Source organism: Aedes aegypti, chromosome 3, assembly GCF_002204515.2.
Source record: "Aedes aegypti strain LVP_AGWG chromosome 3, AaegL5.0 Primary Assembly, whole genome shotgun sequence".
Taxonomy (NCBI): Eukaryota; Metazoa; Arthropoda; class Insecta; order Diptera; family Culicidae; genus Aedes; species Aedes aegypti.
The window spans coordinates 31510286-31527376 of record NC_035109.1 but is presented as its reverse complement, the minus strand read 5'-3'; the positions used below and the strand labels follow the sequence as shown (position 1 = coordinate 31527376).

General features: G+C 41.2%; 1 protein-coding gene across 1 annotated transcript in view; it reads left to right on the top strand.

Moving 5' to 3' along the window:
* LOC5567820 (1-acyl-sn-glycerol-3-phosphate acyltransferase alpha) overlaps positions 1-16057 on the top strand; it is a 65437-nt gene extending 49380 nt beyond the window's left edge. Inside the window, exon 3 of the mRNA XM_021848951.1 lies at positions 14347-16057. Coding sequence (XP_021704643.1) covers positions 14347-15005 — 659 coding nt within the window. The 3' untranslated portion in view covers positions 15006-16057. The remainder of the gene's footprint in view (positions 1-14346) is intronic.
* Positions 16058-17091: the final 1034 nt, after the last annotated feature.

Below are 17091 nucleotides of genomic sequence, written 5' to 3'. Positions count from 1 at the left end.
GGTACCTGGCCATTATTCCATCGCTGGAAATGAATTTGCTGATGAGCTAGCTCGCGATGGAGCATCGCATGACTTCATTGGCCCTGAGCCGGCTGTTCCAATTTCGAAGTGCTGGTTGAAGCTTCAGATGAACTCTTGGGCGGCAACTCAGCACAAGCAATATTGGAATAGTTTGGAGTCATATCGTCAAACAAAATTGTACATTACTGAGCCATCTCCAAGGGTGGCGAAGTATTTAACAAATCTGTCAAAGCAGAATTGCAGTCTCTTGGTCAGAGCGTTAACAGGCCACTGCCGACTCAACTACCACATGGCAAATATTCAGCGTGCTGACTCATTTGTGTGTGATAGTTGTGACTCCGATTATGGAACTTCGTATCACCTGATATGTAACTGTCCAGTTTTTTCGCAAATGCGATTCCAATTACTTGGTAAACACTTATTGAGTGAAACTGAATTCAGAAGCCTGAATCTTCAGAACATTCTGTTATTCTTAACCTGCTGTGATAATGATCTATAGGCTCTCTTTACGCTCATGCGTTTTGCAGTGCCCTTTTTAGGGCGCTGTTCGAACCCATTGTGGTATGGAGCTACATGCTCTCATTTCGCTTATGCGATCTTCCCTCTTCAAGGGACCCCACTCCTATTTCCTCCCATATTTCCCTTCCCTTTCCTCTCCCATCGGGTGGATGATGAAATAGGCTCCAATATGGCGATGGCACAAATCTCCCAACTGATGGGGGACATGCCTTTGGAGCTGGGCTTCTGAAACCACCCCGTTTGACGATACCCTTTGGGATGACAAGTCCTCTTTTCTGACATGTCCTCCTGTTCTCCTTTAACATTAGCATTAAGCATTTCGCACAAACTCGTAGGTGGTACAGTCCTGGACCATTGTATGAGGGTTGCCTCCTTCCCGTTCGTTACCAAAGTCAGAGATTTGGGACTACCCTCTAACTCTTAGACATCCTCCAATAATCGAGAGCTGTCCTGGTGACGTCCTTGCGAAAGCTGGGGAACACCTACTTAAGAAAGATGCAGAGAACTCTACGACCTCTCATAAGTGTTACGGGATGTTGTGGAATGTTGATGGAAAGGGTAGTGCCATAGGATACGTTCGGTAGACGTTCTGGCAGACAATTTTTTTTATTTTTTTTTATTAATTTCTTTATTAGTATCATTCCAAACATTACAATCATTTCTTATATCTAGTTTTTCTGTGTTATTAGACAACACTATCATCCTAATTTGGTAAAACAAATTTAAGATTTTATTAACATTTTGTTAACAACATATTACATTTAATTTGCCGTAGCAGTTCAGATTTTTTACAAGTGACTTGATTTCACCTGCTTATAAGAGAAAAAAAACGCTTTAAATATACTTAACCTAACTTAACCTAAACATATAACGCATTAATCGTGGTAATAGAAGATTGTAACGATTTTTGCCTGAAATTATTAATTATTTTATTTACATTTGTTCCAATGTTTCAACATTGGATATTCTATGTAACTCATTGGTACTATACCAGGGAGGAAGCTTCAGAATCATTTACAAAATTTTATTTTGAATTCTCTGCAGAGCTTTCTTCCTGGTATTACAACAGCTAGTCCATATTGGTACAGCATCCAACATGGCTGACCTGAAAATTTGTTTGAATATCAAAAGCTTGTTCTCAAGACAAAGTTTTGATTTTCTATTAATAAGGGGATAGAGACATATTACATATTTATAACATTTGGCTTGAATGCCCTCAATGTGATTGAATGTTAAATTCTTATCTAGCATGAGCCTTAGATACTTAACTTCATCTGACCAATTTATTGGAACCCCTCTCATCGTGACAAAATGTCTACTTGAAGGTTTCAAATAAAGAGCTTTTGGTTTATGTGGGAATATTATTAGTTGAGTTTTGGAAGCATTAGGAGAAATCTTCCATTTCTGCAAGTATGAAGAAAATATATCCAAATTTTTTTGCAATCGACTACGGATGACAGAGATTTATCCATTCATCCTTCGTTAGTCCCAGGCATTCCTTAGTCGAGTGGTTAGAGTCCGCGGTTACAAAGCAAAGCCATGCTGAAGGTGTCTGCGTCCAGGATATTTTCGTAACGGAAATTTTCTTTACTTCCCTGAGCATAGAGTATGATCGTATCTGCCACACAATATACGAATGCAAAAATGGCAACTTTAGCAAAGAAAGCTCTCAGTTAATAACTGTGAATATGCCCATAAGAACACTAAGCTGAGTAGCAGGCTCTGTCCCAGTGGGGACGGTTAATGCCAAGAACAAAAGAAGTAGTCCCAGGCTTTGCTTCAAAAATTCCTCTAGGGACTATTTGAGCAATCTATTTAGAACTCTTCCAAAAATTGTTCAATAAGTTCGACCTGGGATTCCTCGTGAAGTTGCGCAATATTTTTTTAGGAGATTCTGCCGCATTTCATTCAAGAATCACCCCTACAGTTCCCCTACTTAACATTTCTCGTGTAACTTCGCAAGTAAACTCTAAGATTTCCTTACAATCTTATTTAAGGTATTAAACAGCTAATACTACAGTAATAATTCCAGATTCTTTGTTGAGTTCATCTGATGTTTTCCAAGGAATTACTTCAGAAAATTCTATTATCCAAAGATTTGATTCGGTTGATTATATTTTTCAATTATTTTATCAATTTACCTCTCGGAGATTTCTCCAAAAGCTCAGGAGTTATTTTTTTAATTTGCCAAATCCCCGAACGACCCATAACTTCGAATTTCAATATCATGGGAAAATTTGACCAATGTCAACATAATTGTAAATTCGGGGAAATAGCATTCGGGGTTATGAAATTCGGGGTAATGATACATTCGGGGTAATGGCATCCGGGGTCAGGGCTGGCATCTCCTCAGTGAAAACAGAAAAACACAAAGAGCGCGCACTTTGTGTTGATCATGAATTTGAGTGCAGTGCGACAGCTACACTTTCTCACTGGTTCTTACCTCTTTGACGCCTCTTTGTGTTTCTGCTCTCGCTGCAATGCATCCTTCGACACAAAGTGTGGATGGAAAATGGTGAACACACACTCTTTGTGTGGCTCATTGAGTACCTACCAAATGCTTCTATAGGAGCTTCTATTGGAATATATGGGAGAATTGTTGGAACGGGACCGACGAGTAGGTAACGGAAATCGATGTCCGATGTCATTTTGGAATCCAAGATGGCGACTTCCGGTTTATGAAAATCACTTTGATCCCATGCCTTATGGGTATTTTTGGAACGGGGCCGACGAGTAGATGACGGAAATCGATGTCCGGTGTCGTTTTGGAATCCAAGATGGCGACTTCCGGTTTGTGGAAAGCGCTTCAAACCCATGCAATATGGGTATTTTTGGAACGGGGCCGATGAGTAGAAGACGGAAATCGATGTCTGACGCCATTTTGGAATCCAAGATGGCGAGTTCCGGTTTGTGAAAATCACTTTGAGCCCATGCAATATGAGTATTTTTGGAACGGGGCCGACGAGAAGATGGCGGAAATCGATGTCCGACGCCATTTTGGAATCCAAGATGGCGAAATCCGGTTTAAAGTGATTTTCACAAATCTTGGATTCCAAAATGGCGTCAGACATCGATTTCCGTCATCGACTCATCGGCCCCGTTCCAAAAATACCCATATTGCATGGGCTTGAAGCGCTTTTCACATACCGGAAGTCGCCATTTTGGACTCCAAAACGACACCGGACATCGATTTCCGTCATCTACTCGTCGGCCCCGTTCCAAAAATACCCATAAGGCATGGGATCAAAGTGATTTTCATAAACTGTAACCTTTCACAGAAGGTTTCAATAATTGTACCCTTCGATCAACCAATTGAATTCACTCCTCTTGTAAATAGTTTTCTTTTGTATATAGTTTTTGTGCATACTTTATTTAATTTGTTAGTTGTTAAAATCTCTTTTGTTAAATTATATTGAATTTGTGGTCTAGAAATAATAAAATAAAATGAATTAGAATATGAAATAAATAAATCTAGTGTAAAAATCCCTATCCTTTCCTACCCATTTTCCTTGGTGTCAGATGCCCTTCACAACCCTATTAGAATTTGAATTTACAAACCATTTCCAATATCCCCCTGACACCAAAGACCGTGTGCACCAACCATATTGAACGTTGGATACACGTCACCCCAATATGGATTCCAGGATCAGTGATTCAGCTGATATAAAAACCCCATGCATCGATGGATCGATCTCTTATTCGGTAACAAAATTTCAAAGATAAAGTAGTCCGTGATTTTATTCCGGTTTTAATTTTATTACACAGTGTAGCAAAATAGCCAGATTAGTGCCCTGCCCACGTGAGCGTTTGAAAAATCTACCCGGTATTGAAGCTACTGTGTTGCAGCCCGTTAGTGAAGCCGTTAGTGGACCGTTCGTTCCACGTGTTAGTGAGAGTCGACCAAAGTTAGTGGGTGCATCTACCGAAGAGAAGGCGTCAACCAGAGCGTCCCGACGGCCACCAGCCAGAGTGCGTCGGAGCCTAGAGACGGCAGAAATTGCGCCAACCCCAGCCTGCGTCACATCATTAGCGGCAGCGGAACATCGTGGTTACCCGAGCAGAAAAGGTGTGTCCATTCCAAAATTTCCTTCACTCTTTCCCATGTATATACCCCTTTGAATTCAAAATTAATTAAATTAAAGAACTTTTGTTGAATTAGAATATTATATTTTTTTAATGACCACATTCTCCCTTTTCCACCATCTTGATTGATTGTTCGACTGGTGCAAAAAGCTTGGGAAGTGAGTCCGCCCTAAAGTTTCAATTTCTCCCGGATAGACCCTGAGGAACAAGTGGCAAATTATTAGAATAACCAATTCAAAATCTCTAGAATAACTAATTAATTCCCCAAAAATTATCATAATAACTAGCCATAAAGTATCAAAACCGGAAGTCGCCATCTTGGATTCCAAAACGACACCGGACATCGATTTCCGTCATCGACTCGTCAGCACCGTTCCAAAAATACCCATATTGCATGGGTTTGAAGCGCTTTTCACAAACCGGAAGTCGCCATCTTGGATTCCAAAATGACGTCGGACATCGATTTCCGTCATCTACTCGTCAGCCCCGTTCCAAAAATACCCATATTGCATGGGTTCAAAGTGATTTTCACAAATCGGAAGTCGCCATCTTGGATTCCAAAACGACACCGGACATCGATTTCCGTCATGTATTCATCGGTCCCGTTCCAAAAATACCCATATTGCATGGGTTTGAAACGCTTTTCACAAACCGGAAGTCGCCATCTTGAATTTCAAAACTACGGACATCGATATCCGACATCTATTCGTTGGTCTCGTTTTAAAAATACCCATGTTATAAGGTAAAAAGAGCCAAATTTTGTACACTTTGAGCATGTTTTGCCAACACACTCCGTCAGCATTACTCTTTGCGTAATCGCTTACACTCTCTTTCCTACTGCGTGCCCTCATTGTGTTCGTGTTGTTACACTTTGCGCGCGTCTGTCTCCTCTTTGTGCAGTGGTTAAATTCTGCTCTTTGCGCGCATTGTGCGAGTTGATGCCAGCCCTGTCCGGGGTAATGGGATAGAATCGTTAATTACGGCTTAAAGCAGCCCACGGTGTTTTGAATAATACCTGAAGTTCGTAGACACAAAAATCGATTGGGACAAATTGAGATGTAAAAATGTGGAAAATAATGGAATGGTTCTGGTGGAAAATTCCTAGAAAAAATACAACAGGAGCTTTATGATGGTTTCTTCGAATAAATTCTCGAGAAATTTTGGATTTCTAGAAGTAAACGTGGATGATTTTTTGGTGAAATGAACAGGCGGAGTTTGAAGGTTTAATTGGAAAATTCCAAACCCTTTTTTGAAAACCCAAAATCAAACCAAATATTTTGTTTTCGTTTTTTGCGAAAGAAATTCTGTAGGAAGTTTCAAAAGATGTCCTAGAATAACAACAGAAGAATTCAGTTGAATGCTTTGGTGGAAAATATCCGGACGAAATCATAAGACGATCTTTGAAAAAAATAAAATAATCAAAGCAATACCTAAGGAAATTACTGCCCATAGTCGCTTTGGAATCGCCTGGAGAAAATTCTTAAGAAATTCTTCTAAGCATCCTTGAAAAGTATTCTAGATTAAATTTCTGGAGAAATCTCTAAGAGAGACCCGAGACGATTTTTTAAGGAACCTGCTGAATAGATTCCTTTAGAGACTATAATCTAAAGGAATTTGTGGAGCCAGTACAATTTTGCATCAGGATTCACGGCCACCATAATCAGAAAAAAATGGATACCACTTTGCACACTTAGATTAAATTACTGGGGTCGGTAAAATTTTACTGGGTTTTGGAACTACCGAAAAAGTCAATAAAATGGAAACTGTCGCCACGCGTAATTGAAAAGGTAATTTTAGAACCATGTTTTATTTTTTATCGATATATGATATAAAAAGAAAGCTCTCTGTAAAATTTCAGTAAAAAATCTCTGTTTTTCGATTTCTGACATTTTTTTAGTTTACTGACTTTTTCGGTAGTTCCAAAACCCAGTTATTTTTACCGAACAGATTGAGTGTGTGGTTAAGGTGAAACATCTCAGAATCCAAAGTTGGTCGTCACAAAGGTCAACTTGTGACCCTACTCGCGTTCTTATTGGCAATAATTTCAAAAAGTAGTAAATCAACAAAGCTGTTCCTTCCATTAAAATAGAGTCTTGCGTTGAAATCAGAGGACTGACACAGCTGTCGTACTGCATACATTTCGGCGCTTCCTCATATCGTTTTAGTAATTCGAGTTTTGAAACTCACTTTCTGGTCGGTTTGTTATATCAGTCCCAAAACAATCAAACCAAAGACACTGAACGCTGCTAATTATTGGCTCATGTCACCCTTCTGATTGAAATAGAAAGACCAAGTCTCTGAAAAGAGACCTGTTATCAGCCCTACACAAGGCTATGGGGCTCTGCACAAAAATGCAATTCTCCCTTTCAATCTTTCATGAAATTTGTAAACAACAAGGCCAGTAAAAGTCAAAATTCCATGCAAAATCAAAACAGTGCAGAGTAGACTTGTTCATATTTGATAAAATGTCTGGAAATCTTCCGATCAAGCAGTATTCCGAATTTTCATGCTAAGAACAATGTCTGGTCAAATTTTCAGCTCATTTGATAGAGATTTCACTATGCTTCAAGTTGAAAATGTGTTTTTAGGCTTATTAGAAGGTTTGAAAAATCATAACCCAATACTCATAAATCAAAATCACTTGCTATTACCACCTATTAAAAGCTAATTCTATTCTGTTAAAGTTCGTCGAACATGCCAATAAGATTAAATTAAGTTTAAACATCGTTTGATCGAGATTTGTTCTCCACAGTACCCAGAAATCACGGTTTTCATAATATGTATGCTATAAAAAACACACATTGGCATTATTTTTCCAGGCCCTGGTCAACGGGAAACAAACAAAATAAATCTATGAACCAATTAACCATTAACAGCTTACATGTTGAGTTAGGAAATAAATTACAAAAAATGCCCAAAGATCGAACAACCCATCCCAACCTGATGATAGCTAATGGACCCGTGCATGAGTTCACTATTTGACGTTTGAGCGGTGCCGTGTTATTTACGTGACCATGGCAACGAGTGAATTCGGCACCGCTCAAACGTCAGATTAGTGAACTCGTGCAAAGGTCCATGGACCGATGCACGTGTTCACTAATTTGACGTTTGAGCGGTGCCGAATTCACTCGTTGCCATGGTCACGTAAATAACACGGCACCGCTCAAACGTCAAATAGTGAACTCGTGCATTGCTCCATTCAGAACGATTTGAAAACAATCATTATCATCGACTGTGAAAAAGCAATGCTAACGTGTTCATTTTTTACATTCCTTGAAGCTCACGGTGGTATTCTTGGCTCACTCACAGCGGATTTACGAATATGCTTCCTAATTGCCTATTTTTTTTACAATTTATTGTCGTAAGATAAAAGGGATCTTTTAATGGGATTGAGTTTTAGAAATACATAGTCATCATGTTCTAGAAATTAAAAATCCGAAAGTTTCATACAAGTATGTTTTTCAACTCCATAATAGTGATTTTCAAGAACCTTGAAGCACAAACCTCAACCAAACTATGTTTAAACTTGCTCCAATCATAAAATCGTGTTCGACAAAAGTTCGTAGAATTGAATGAACTACTATGTAGAGGTATTTCCGATAAGTTTTAATGTTCCATTCTGTAGTTATGAATTTTCAAAGCTTGAAAATAGTCCAAAAACACATAATTGATTTGAAGCACATCTAAATTTTCTCCAAATTGACTGAAATTTTGACCAGAAGTTCATTTCGACATGAAAAATCAAAATATTGGTTGACTGAGGAACTTCCAGACATTCGAATAGGTCTAGTGCATATGCCTATAGGCCCAAACGCAATGATAGCGGAACGGCAACGGAAAGCGGAACCAGTTCGCCAGCATAAATGACACCATCTCGACTGAGCTGTCAACGGAGGAAAGCGAACCAACACTATGTCGACTAGCATGTTACAGTTCATGCTGGCGAACCAGTTCCGCTTATCCGGTTGTCGTTCCGCTATCATCTCGTTTGAGCCTTACCTGACAACGGCTGAACGCTGAAACTGCCTATTCAATCTGATAGTTTTGCAAAATTTATTCAACATTTTTCGTTTTGAAATGCAATATGATTTAATTTAAGTATCTGAAAGTTCTTTGTTAATGCTCTGATTTTTACTTTATAAACCAAACCCATATGTTTGAAAAAATAATTTAAGTGTAAAATATGATTTTAATGCACATTACATTACATATCATAACAAGTCATTTAAAAAAGGTATTCTACGCTAGTCTTATACTACCAAAGTGCAATGAAATACTAAAAAGAATATATAAACCAGAGTGTATTCCTGGAAGGCTTAAGGCCCAAACGTAATGATAGCGGAACGACAACGGAAAGCGGAACCGGTTCGTCAGCATGAATCACACCATCTCGACTGTGCTGGCAACGAATGGAAGTGAACTAAGACTGAGTCGATTAGCATGCCATAGTTCATGCTGGAAAATCGGTTCCGCTTCCCGTTGCCGTTCCGCTATCATTGCGTTTGGGCCTTTAGGACTTCCTTGACACATTTCTGAAAGAATCTTTGGTGAAAATCCTGAGAGATTCGGTGATTTATGTGGTTATCCTTATGAACATTCTAAGTTGAAAATTTCCTCAAGATATTTGAAACGAAATTCTTGAAGTAATTCCTTAGTAAGCCCGTCAAAAAACACTTAATGAACTGATGAAATTTTCGGAGAAATATATTTTCCTTGGGTCTTCTTTTATGCAAGAGGTCTCATAAGTTCCTATTTTGAAGACACTCAGTCACAATTAGCCCTGCTTAAGAAATAGTAAACCAATAGACACGATATTCTTCAAGCTTTCTTATGAGCACAAAGTAAAAGTTACACTGTGGTTTGCGGCTTCTTTCGTGAGATTTGTGTCTCAAAAGTTTTGGATGTTGATGTGGGATTCCAAGGTGTTGCATTTTAAGCCCAAGTAACAATTTTCAATGGACATCGCTAGCGCATGACGGCTCACCATAGTAGCATGTCCGAAAGAACTTGAAATTATTGAGAACCAGAGCTACAGGTCCATGCCCTGATAAAGGTGGATGGTTGTGATGGCTATGACCGTGGTCATCATGTAAAGAACAAACGGGCATTGCTGTATCGTGTCAGCATCGAGGAGGCAGCCCCTCTAGCACGATGTAGGTAGCGCAACCCTGGTTAGGTGGCCTATCGAAGACTCTTCACCAACCAAGAAAGGCAAAAGTAGAGCAAACGGATTGATTTTACGGCAACAGACCCGGCAACGAATAAAGGACAACGATTGGAAAGTTGGATCTTGGAACGTGAGAACTTTGAATGAAACCGCGCGTGTTGGGCTCCTGGCTCGTGAACTACGGCATGTCGGCGTAAACGTGGCAGCTATCCAGGAAATACGCTGGCCGAGAACCGGAGAACGCGAATTCCGAGCGGTGGACCCCATCGCCAACACTTCATTCAAGTACCACACCCACTACAGCGGTGGTGACAGAGCAGAACGTGGAGTTGGCTTCATAGTGATTGGGAAGCAGATGAAGCGAATTATTCGGTGGAAACCGGTAAGCGACCGAATCTGTGTGTTGAGAATGAAGGGCAAGTTCTTCAACTACAGCCTGATCAGCATATATGCGCCAACGAACGATAAGCCCGATGACATGAAGGATGAGTTCTATGAGAGCCTGGATAAGGCCTACGGAGAGTGCCCAAAACAAGACGTCAAGATAGTCATCGGCGACGCAAATGCGCAGATCGGGAAAGAAGATTTCTTCCGACCCGTCATTGGAACGGAAAGCCTTCCTTCCGTTACCAATGATAATGGCCTGCGGCTAGTAACCTTCGCTGCTGCTAGAGGGATGGCAATAGGGTCCTAAAGCCCTGTTCCAATTTTAGTGCCAAACGCTTAAGTTTAGGTCAAAAACATATGTTTGCGTCACGAATTCCACGACAAATAGAACGCTGCGCTTCAATATACAACGCTTGTCGACCTATGGGGTAGCTGATCAATATCGTCAGCAACTAGACGAGCAGTTGGGAAGAATCAACGTTGCTGGAGACGTCGACAGCCTGTGGGACCCTATCCACGAAGCTGTGACAACAACGGCGCGGGAAGTGATCGGCACTGGTCAACGACGAAGACGAAACCACTGGTTCGATGAAGAGTGCCAGAGAGTGACAGACATGAAGAATGTCGCCAGAAGCCGTATGCTTGTGGCCGGTACCCGACAGAACAGAGAGCGATACAGGGTAGCGAGAGCCGACGAAAAGCGAATCCACCGCAGAAAGAAAAGGCAGCACGAAGAAAGTGTGGTAGCGGACGCTCAAGAAAGCATGAACCGGAATGATATGCGGAGATTCTATGCAACGGTAAATGGTGCGCGGCACAAAGCCGTACCAGTGCCCGACATGTGCAATGATCGAGAAGGGAATTTGCTGACCGATAAAACCGCGGTGGCTGCCAGGTGGAAGGAGCACTTTCAGCAATTGTTGAACGGTGGAAATGGAAATGTAACGAGGAACAGGATGAACATAGATGACGACGATCAAACTGTGGACCCACCGACCATAGGAGAGGTTAAAAAGGCTATCAGCGAGCTGAAGAACTGTAATGCTGCTGGGAAGGACGAGATCCCGGTCGAGCTTCTCAAGCACGGAAGCGAGCAGCTTTACCAGTCGATCCACCGAGTACTTCTGAAGGTATGGGAGGACGAAGAATTGCCGGCCGGCTGGTTGGATCTCATCCGCCCTATCTACAAGAAAAGGCACAGACTGGAGTGTGTCAATTACAGAGGAATTACCCTGCTGAAATCGGCGTACAAAATTCTGTCGCGCATCTTGTTTAACAGACTGCGACCGCTCAAGGAGTCCTTCGTCGGCGAACACCAAGCTGGTTTTCGTGAGGGCCGTTCGACAACGGACCAGATGTTTAGCTTGTGAATGATCCTAGACAAATTCCGGGAGTATAACTTGCAGACTCACCATCTGTTTATTGATTTCAAGGCGGCGTACGACTCAGTGAAATGAAATGAGCTTTGGCAGATACTGTCTGAAAATGGTTTTCCGGCGAAATTAATTAGGCTGATACGTGCTACGCTGGTTGGTTCGAAATCAAGTGTTCGGATCGCAGACGAGGTGTCAACCTCGTTCGTGACGTTAGACGAATTGAAGCAGGGAGACGCACTTTCGAATTTACTGTTCAACATTGCACTGGAGGGTGCTATTAGGAGATCTGGCGTGCAGAGAAATGGCACTATTATCACAAGGTCGCACATGCTCCATGGACGATATAGACCTAATTGGAATTGATCGCAGGTCAGTGGAAGAGGCCTCGTGCCTCTGAAGAGGGAGACAGCGAGAATAGGCCTGACTATTAATTCTTCCAAAACGAAGTACATGGTTGCAGGTAGAGATAGAGTCAGGCATGGTGGTGTAGGTGCTGAGGTAGTGTTTGATGGGGATGTGTTTGAAGTTGTTGAAGAATTTGTTTATCTTGGAACAGTTGTGACATGTGACAACGACGTTTCCCGCAAAGTGAAAAGACGTGTTGCGGCTGCGAATAGGGCCTTTTACGGACTACTTAACCAGCTTAGGTCCCGCAGCTTACAAACGGAAACAAAATTCGCCCTGTATAAAACATTGATTCTTCCGGTGGCTCTCTACGGGCACGAAGCGTGGACGTTGAAAGAGTCAGACCGGAAAGCTCTTGGTGTTTTTGAGCGTAAAGTGCTGCGGACAATACTCGGTGGGAAACTCTAAAATGGTGTGTGGCGCAGACGCATGAATCACGAGTTGTATCAAGTCTACAAAGATGCGAATATTATCAATCGTGTAAAATACGGCAGACTTCAGTGGGCTGCTCACTTAGTGCGAATGTCGGAAGAAAGAATTGCGAAAATAATATTCAGCAGGGAACCAGGTAGAGGCTGGCGGCTTCGGGGAAGACCACGAATACGCTGGCTGTACGCAGTGGAAGAGGACCTGGCGACCCTAAACGTTCGGGGCAACTGGAGAAGTTTCGCCCAAGACCGACGAAGATGGAGCTGTACAATACGCCCGGCAATGGCGTGACGCTACGCTGTAGCCATCAAGGTATCAAGGTAGGTAACAATTTCAATGTCTTCTGATCTTAGATGTTATTTATTAAGGTTTTATTAGAGGCAAAGGCAAAATAAAGACCTCCATGTCCCTTGCAGTTGCCCAAAATTTTATAGCACGTGAGGTAATAGAGCAAAATATAGAATTCTGTGAAAAGTGTACTGTGATCTGCCGAACTTGGGCACCTTTTGCAGTACCAAGTGACCAAATGCAGTAGGTACTAGAAGTGGTACCCAATCTGAAACCGAGTGGGACGAGTTATAACAGATTCAATCAAGTTTTGGATTAAGCTGATTAGTGCTTGCAGTAAAATGCTTTGTTGATATCTTGAAGTGCTTGTTAAAACTTGTTAGTCGCCAAGTTTGTTGATAATAGATAGCTATGTAGTGTCTATTAAAGCCTATCCTTAAAACCTAATGTTGCTTGTCTTATTTATATCCGTAGCTTAAGAATGACCTTTACAACTCGGTATTGAAAACATACGGACTCAGAATCTTTGTTTCTCGATCATAAAACCGTTCATTCCCGAGAAGATCGCAGCAAGTCGGCAGCGTGGTAGGCTGAATTTTGAATTTTTGTAACGTTTACTTCGGTTCTGCGTTATTTGCAATTTGGCTGATGAATAATATAATCGAAATATATATTGAAATCATAAGGAAATTCACGCTCAATAGAAGTAACACAAAAATGAGTAGGATTCGCATAAAATCGAACCTTCTGGACCAACACACTAGGTGTGTAATTTTAACACATGCTGAAATACCTTCTCCTGGGAGTAATTTTTCGTAAAGTACAGGGGATAGGCAAAATGATTGAGATAGGCAAAATTTTGCCCAATTTCAAATGCTCATAACTTTTTGAAAAATGAATGAAATTGGATGCATCCGGAAGCATTCGATGGTTTTGGTCTAGTTTTAGTAATTCACTTGGCGATGCATATTGGCCACCGTACACCGGAGGTGATCCGGATTTTCTGAGGTCATGTCTAAATCGCATGTTTTCTGTCGTTTGTAATCTCGTGCGGTGTAAAGTTCTATGGATTTTACCATTTTTCCAAGAATCTAGAACCAATTGAAGATTGAAAGCAGGTGGACGCATTAAGATTCAGATTCATTGGAAATCTTCCGAGATATAGCCGTTTCCGTAAAACTAGTTCCGGAAAATATGATTAGTCACGTTTGTATTTCCAATCACGTATCACCGGAACGATATACAAGTGGGCATCAAACTTCAAGATGATGCTTCCGGGAAAATAAATCAGAATATTCAGATGCTCTGAACAATCCATAGTAGGTTCCAGGTGCCCTAAGCGAAGTGGCCTTCCTAATTGGCCATGCGCGGTACCATATTAATATGGCTATCGAATTTTATTTTTGTAAGGTGGCTTTCCATAGCATTTCTAGAACCACTGGCTGTCATGATCACTCTAAAGTAGGTTCCAAGAACCCCGGGGGATGTGGTCAATTCAAAACATGTCCGGAAATCCAGTCATCCATACTCGATTGAACGCGAATATCTTTTTGCATTTGAACAACCCAACCGGAAACGATTGATCTGGATTCCGTCGCTGGCCCCACAGGACCACAAACTACTTACTAGCTTACATCAATACCTAAATAAAACTATCTTCTTTTCTTTCAGGAATGTTCGACTTCTGGCACGTCATGAACAAATGCACCGTCATTGCCAAAAAGGAACTACTCTACACGGGTCCATTCGGCGTGGCAGCCTGGCTCAGCGGTCTGATCTTCATCGACCGGAAGAACGCCGAGAAGGCGCACGTAGCCATGAACGAGTGCACCGATATGCTGAAGGAAAAGCGTATCAAGCTGTGGGTCTTCCCGGAGGGCACCCGCCGTAACACCAACGAAATCCACCCGTTCAAAAAGGGGGCCTTCCACACGGCCGTCCGATCGCAGCTACCGATCATGCCGGTCGTCTACAGCTCGTACGGGTCGTTCCTGGACGATAAGGCCAAAATTCTGAACAACGGTCACGTCATCGTTACCACTCTGGAACCGATCGAAACCAAGGGCCTAACCAGCGACGACATCCCGGAACTGATGGAACGGGTAAGGAATGTGATGATGGACACATTCAAGGCTACCACCAAAGAGGTGGAGAACAAGTACAGTGTCAACAGTACCAAAAATGGCGGCGTTGGACTCAGTGGATCCAAACTGAGGCTACGCTGCATCGATGATCTCATCAAACCAAAGCTAGCATCTAGTCGTCGCTTGAATGCTTCTGCCAATGGTTCTCCGACGAAGGAGAGCGCCGTCTATCGGCGAAAGGAGTGAACGAGCGGTGTGATACAGATATTGAGATTTTGTATTTCTTGGCTGCGAAAGCGTTCCCTCTAAGAGTGGAACGAGTTGGAGTATTCAAAGGTGAAATCACCTCAAACAGAGAATGCAACTGTATGATAAGTAGAAAAAGAGATGTCGGAATACTTTGATATTTTGTTGAATTCCATATTTATTACTGTATTTTTGTACATTTTTGTTATTTAAAAAAATATTACCTTAAGTAGTACTGCTCAGAAATAGAAAGCTTGCTTTTGTGGGACATATTTTAACCATTCCAATATACCGGTAGAATGCAGTATTCGCCATAGAACAGCAAGACTTTCGTTGTAACTCCTGCCATATACCGTTAATAGTCGACGACTCAGTAAACACTAAACCAGCAACGACTCTAATGACGTTCGGAATTGTTTTGTTCATTTTACTTTTATTTTAAATCTACCAGGTGTAGAGCTGATCAATGTTACGAAAAATAGTCAAACGAATGGTGTCAATTAGTTCGAGTGTATGTTTTAAATTACGAATGAAGTTCCAGAGCGATGGTGGCCAAAGAAATCGAAGTTTGTAACCAAAAGTTCACCGCTTTCTGACTAAAAGTGAGCAACACTAATATTCAGGCTAGAATAAGAAACCAAACGAAAAAGTTATCTAATGCCAAAATTATCATTTTAGGGAAGTAACAAATTTGTTGGTAATCAAAAGTGAAACCGAACGGGATATGAAATGCAATTTTTTAAACTAATTTGTAGTATTCTTATATCGTGTCAGTTATTGTACAACGTAGGTGCAGCTGTGCCATTAAAATTCTTTTTTTAAGAAGCATTTAGTTTTAAAATTTTAAAACTTGTCGAAAAATGGAAACCAAACTAAAAAATATTCAAGTGAGAAATTGTGTATCGTTTTATAGAAACATTGTGTTTTATATTAATGAATTAAGTGCCCTATTAGAACGTATAGTTTGTATGATAAACTGAGCAGAGGCATCCATGTGCTTTGTATTATAATCCCACACAGAAAGATATAATAAACTGCAATTCTTCATCAAATGGTTTACCGTTCGTTTTCGTTGCTGAGAAAAGTTCCATCTCTTTGTAGTTCTCCAGCGATTCTACCAAGGAATTTTCTAGGAATGCCTCTATGTATACCTTTTCTGAGATATTTCTCCAAAAGCTTTTCGATCTCTAAAAAATCGTTGTGAGGAGTCTTTAAGTGCTCTATTAGGGTTTGCTCCTGGAGTTCTTCCAGGAATGCCATCTGCGATTTTTTCGGAATCAAAACCAGTACCTAGCTATATGAAATTGATGTTAAGATTTGTTTAAATTACTTTGATACTAACAGGAATTCATTTATCTATTTGCCCAAAGTATTGATGACTTTACAATTCGTTGTTGCTACTCTGTTATTGACCGGAATAATCAAATGGGCTTATTCTACGAATGGCGAGAGGTGTAAATTGTCGGTCTCATATAGCGACTCGAATGAAGTGGCTCGCCGTGTAAATCAAATGGAGAGTCCCTTCACTCGAGTCGACAATTGTCACCTCACGCCACTCGTAGAATAAACCAAAAAGTTTTACAGAGACCCAACAAATGCAGCTTGGGGGTAGCATACCGTCAATAACGGCGATTCTTCTTCTTTCTGGCGTTACGTCCCTACTGGGACAGAGCATGCTTCTCAGCTTAGTGTTCTTATGAGCACTTCCACAGTTATTAACCCGCAAAGTGCCGGGACGAACCTAAAATTTTCAAAACGGTCGTTCTCAGCTATGCTCCAACCGATTTTCAAGATTTTTGGCTTTTAGTGAAGGGGAATAGTTGTATTAACTTTCACCGTTGGTGCCGCCCCGCCGAAACCCTCCCCGTTTTTTGGAGATACAAATATGTCTGTGTTTTTTTCCCGTTTTTCACGCTAAGCTGATCAAATAGCTCAGGTTTTTTAATGGATTCGTCGGCCAGTTACCCAAATATTTTCAGAAAGGTGCCATTCAGTGAGGGGATGGTTACACACATCTCGGGAATAACTTGACTCCGATGGTAAACAACCTGGTTCTCCGGAACATCCGGAATATCCGTGAAAACGG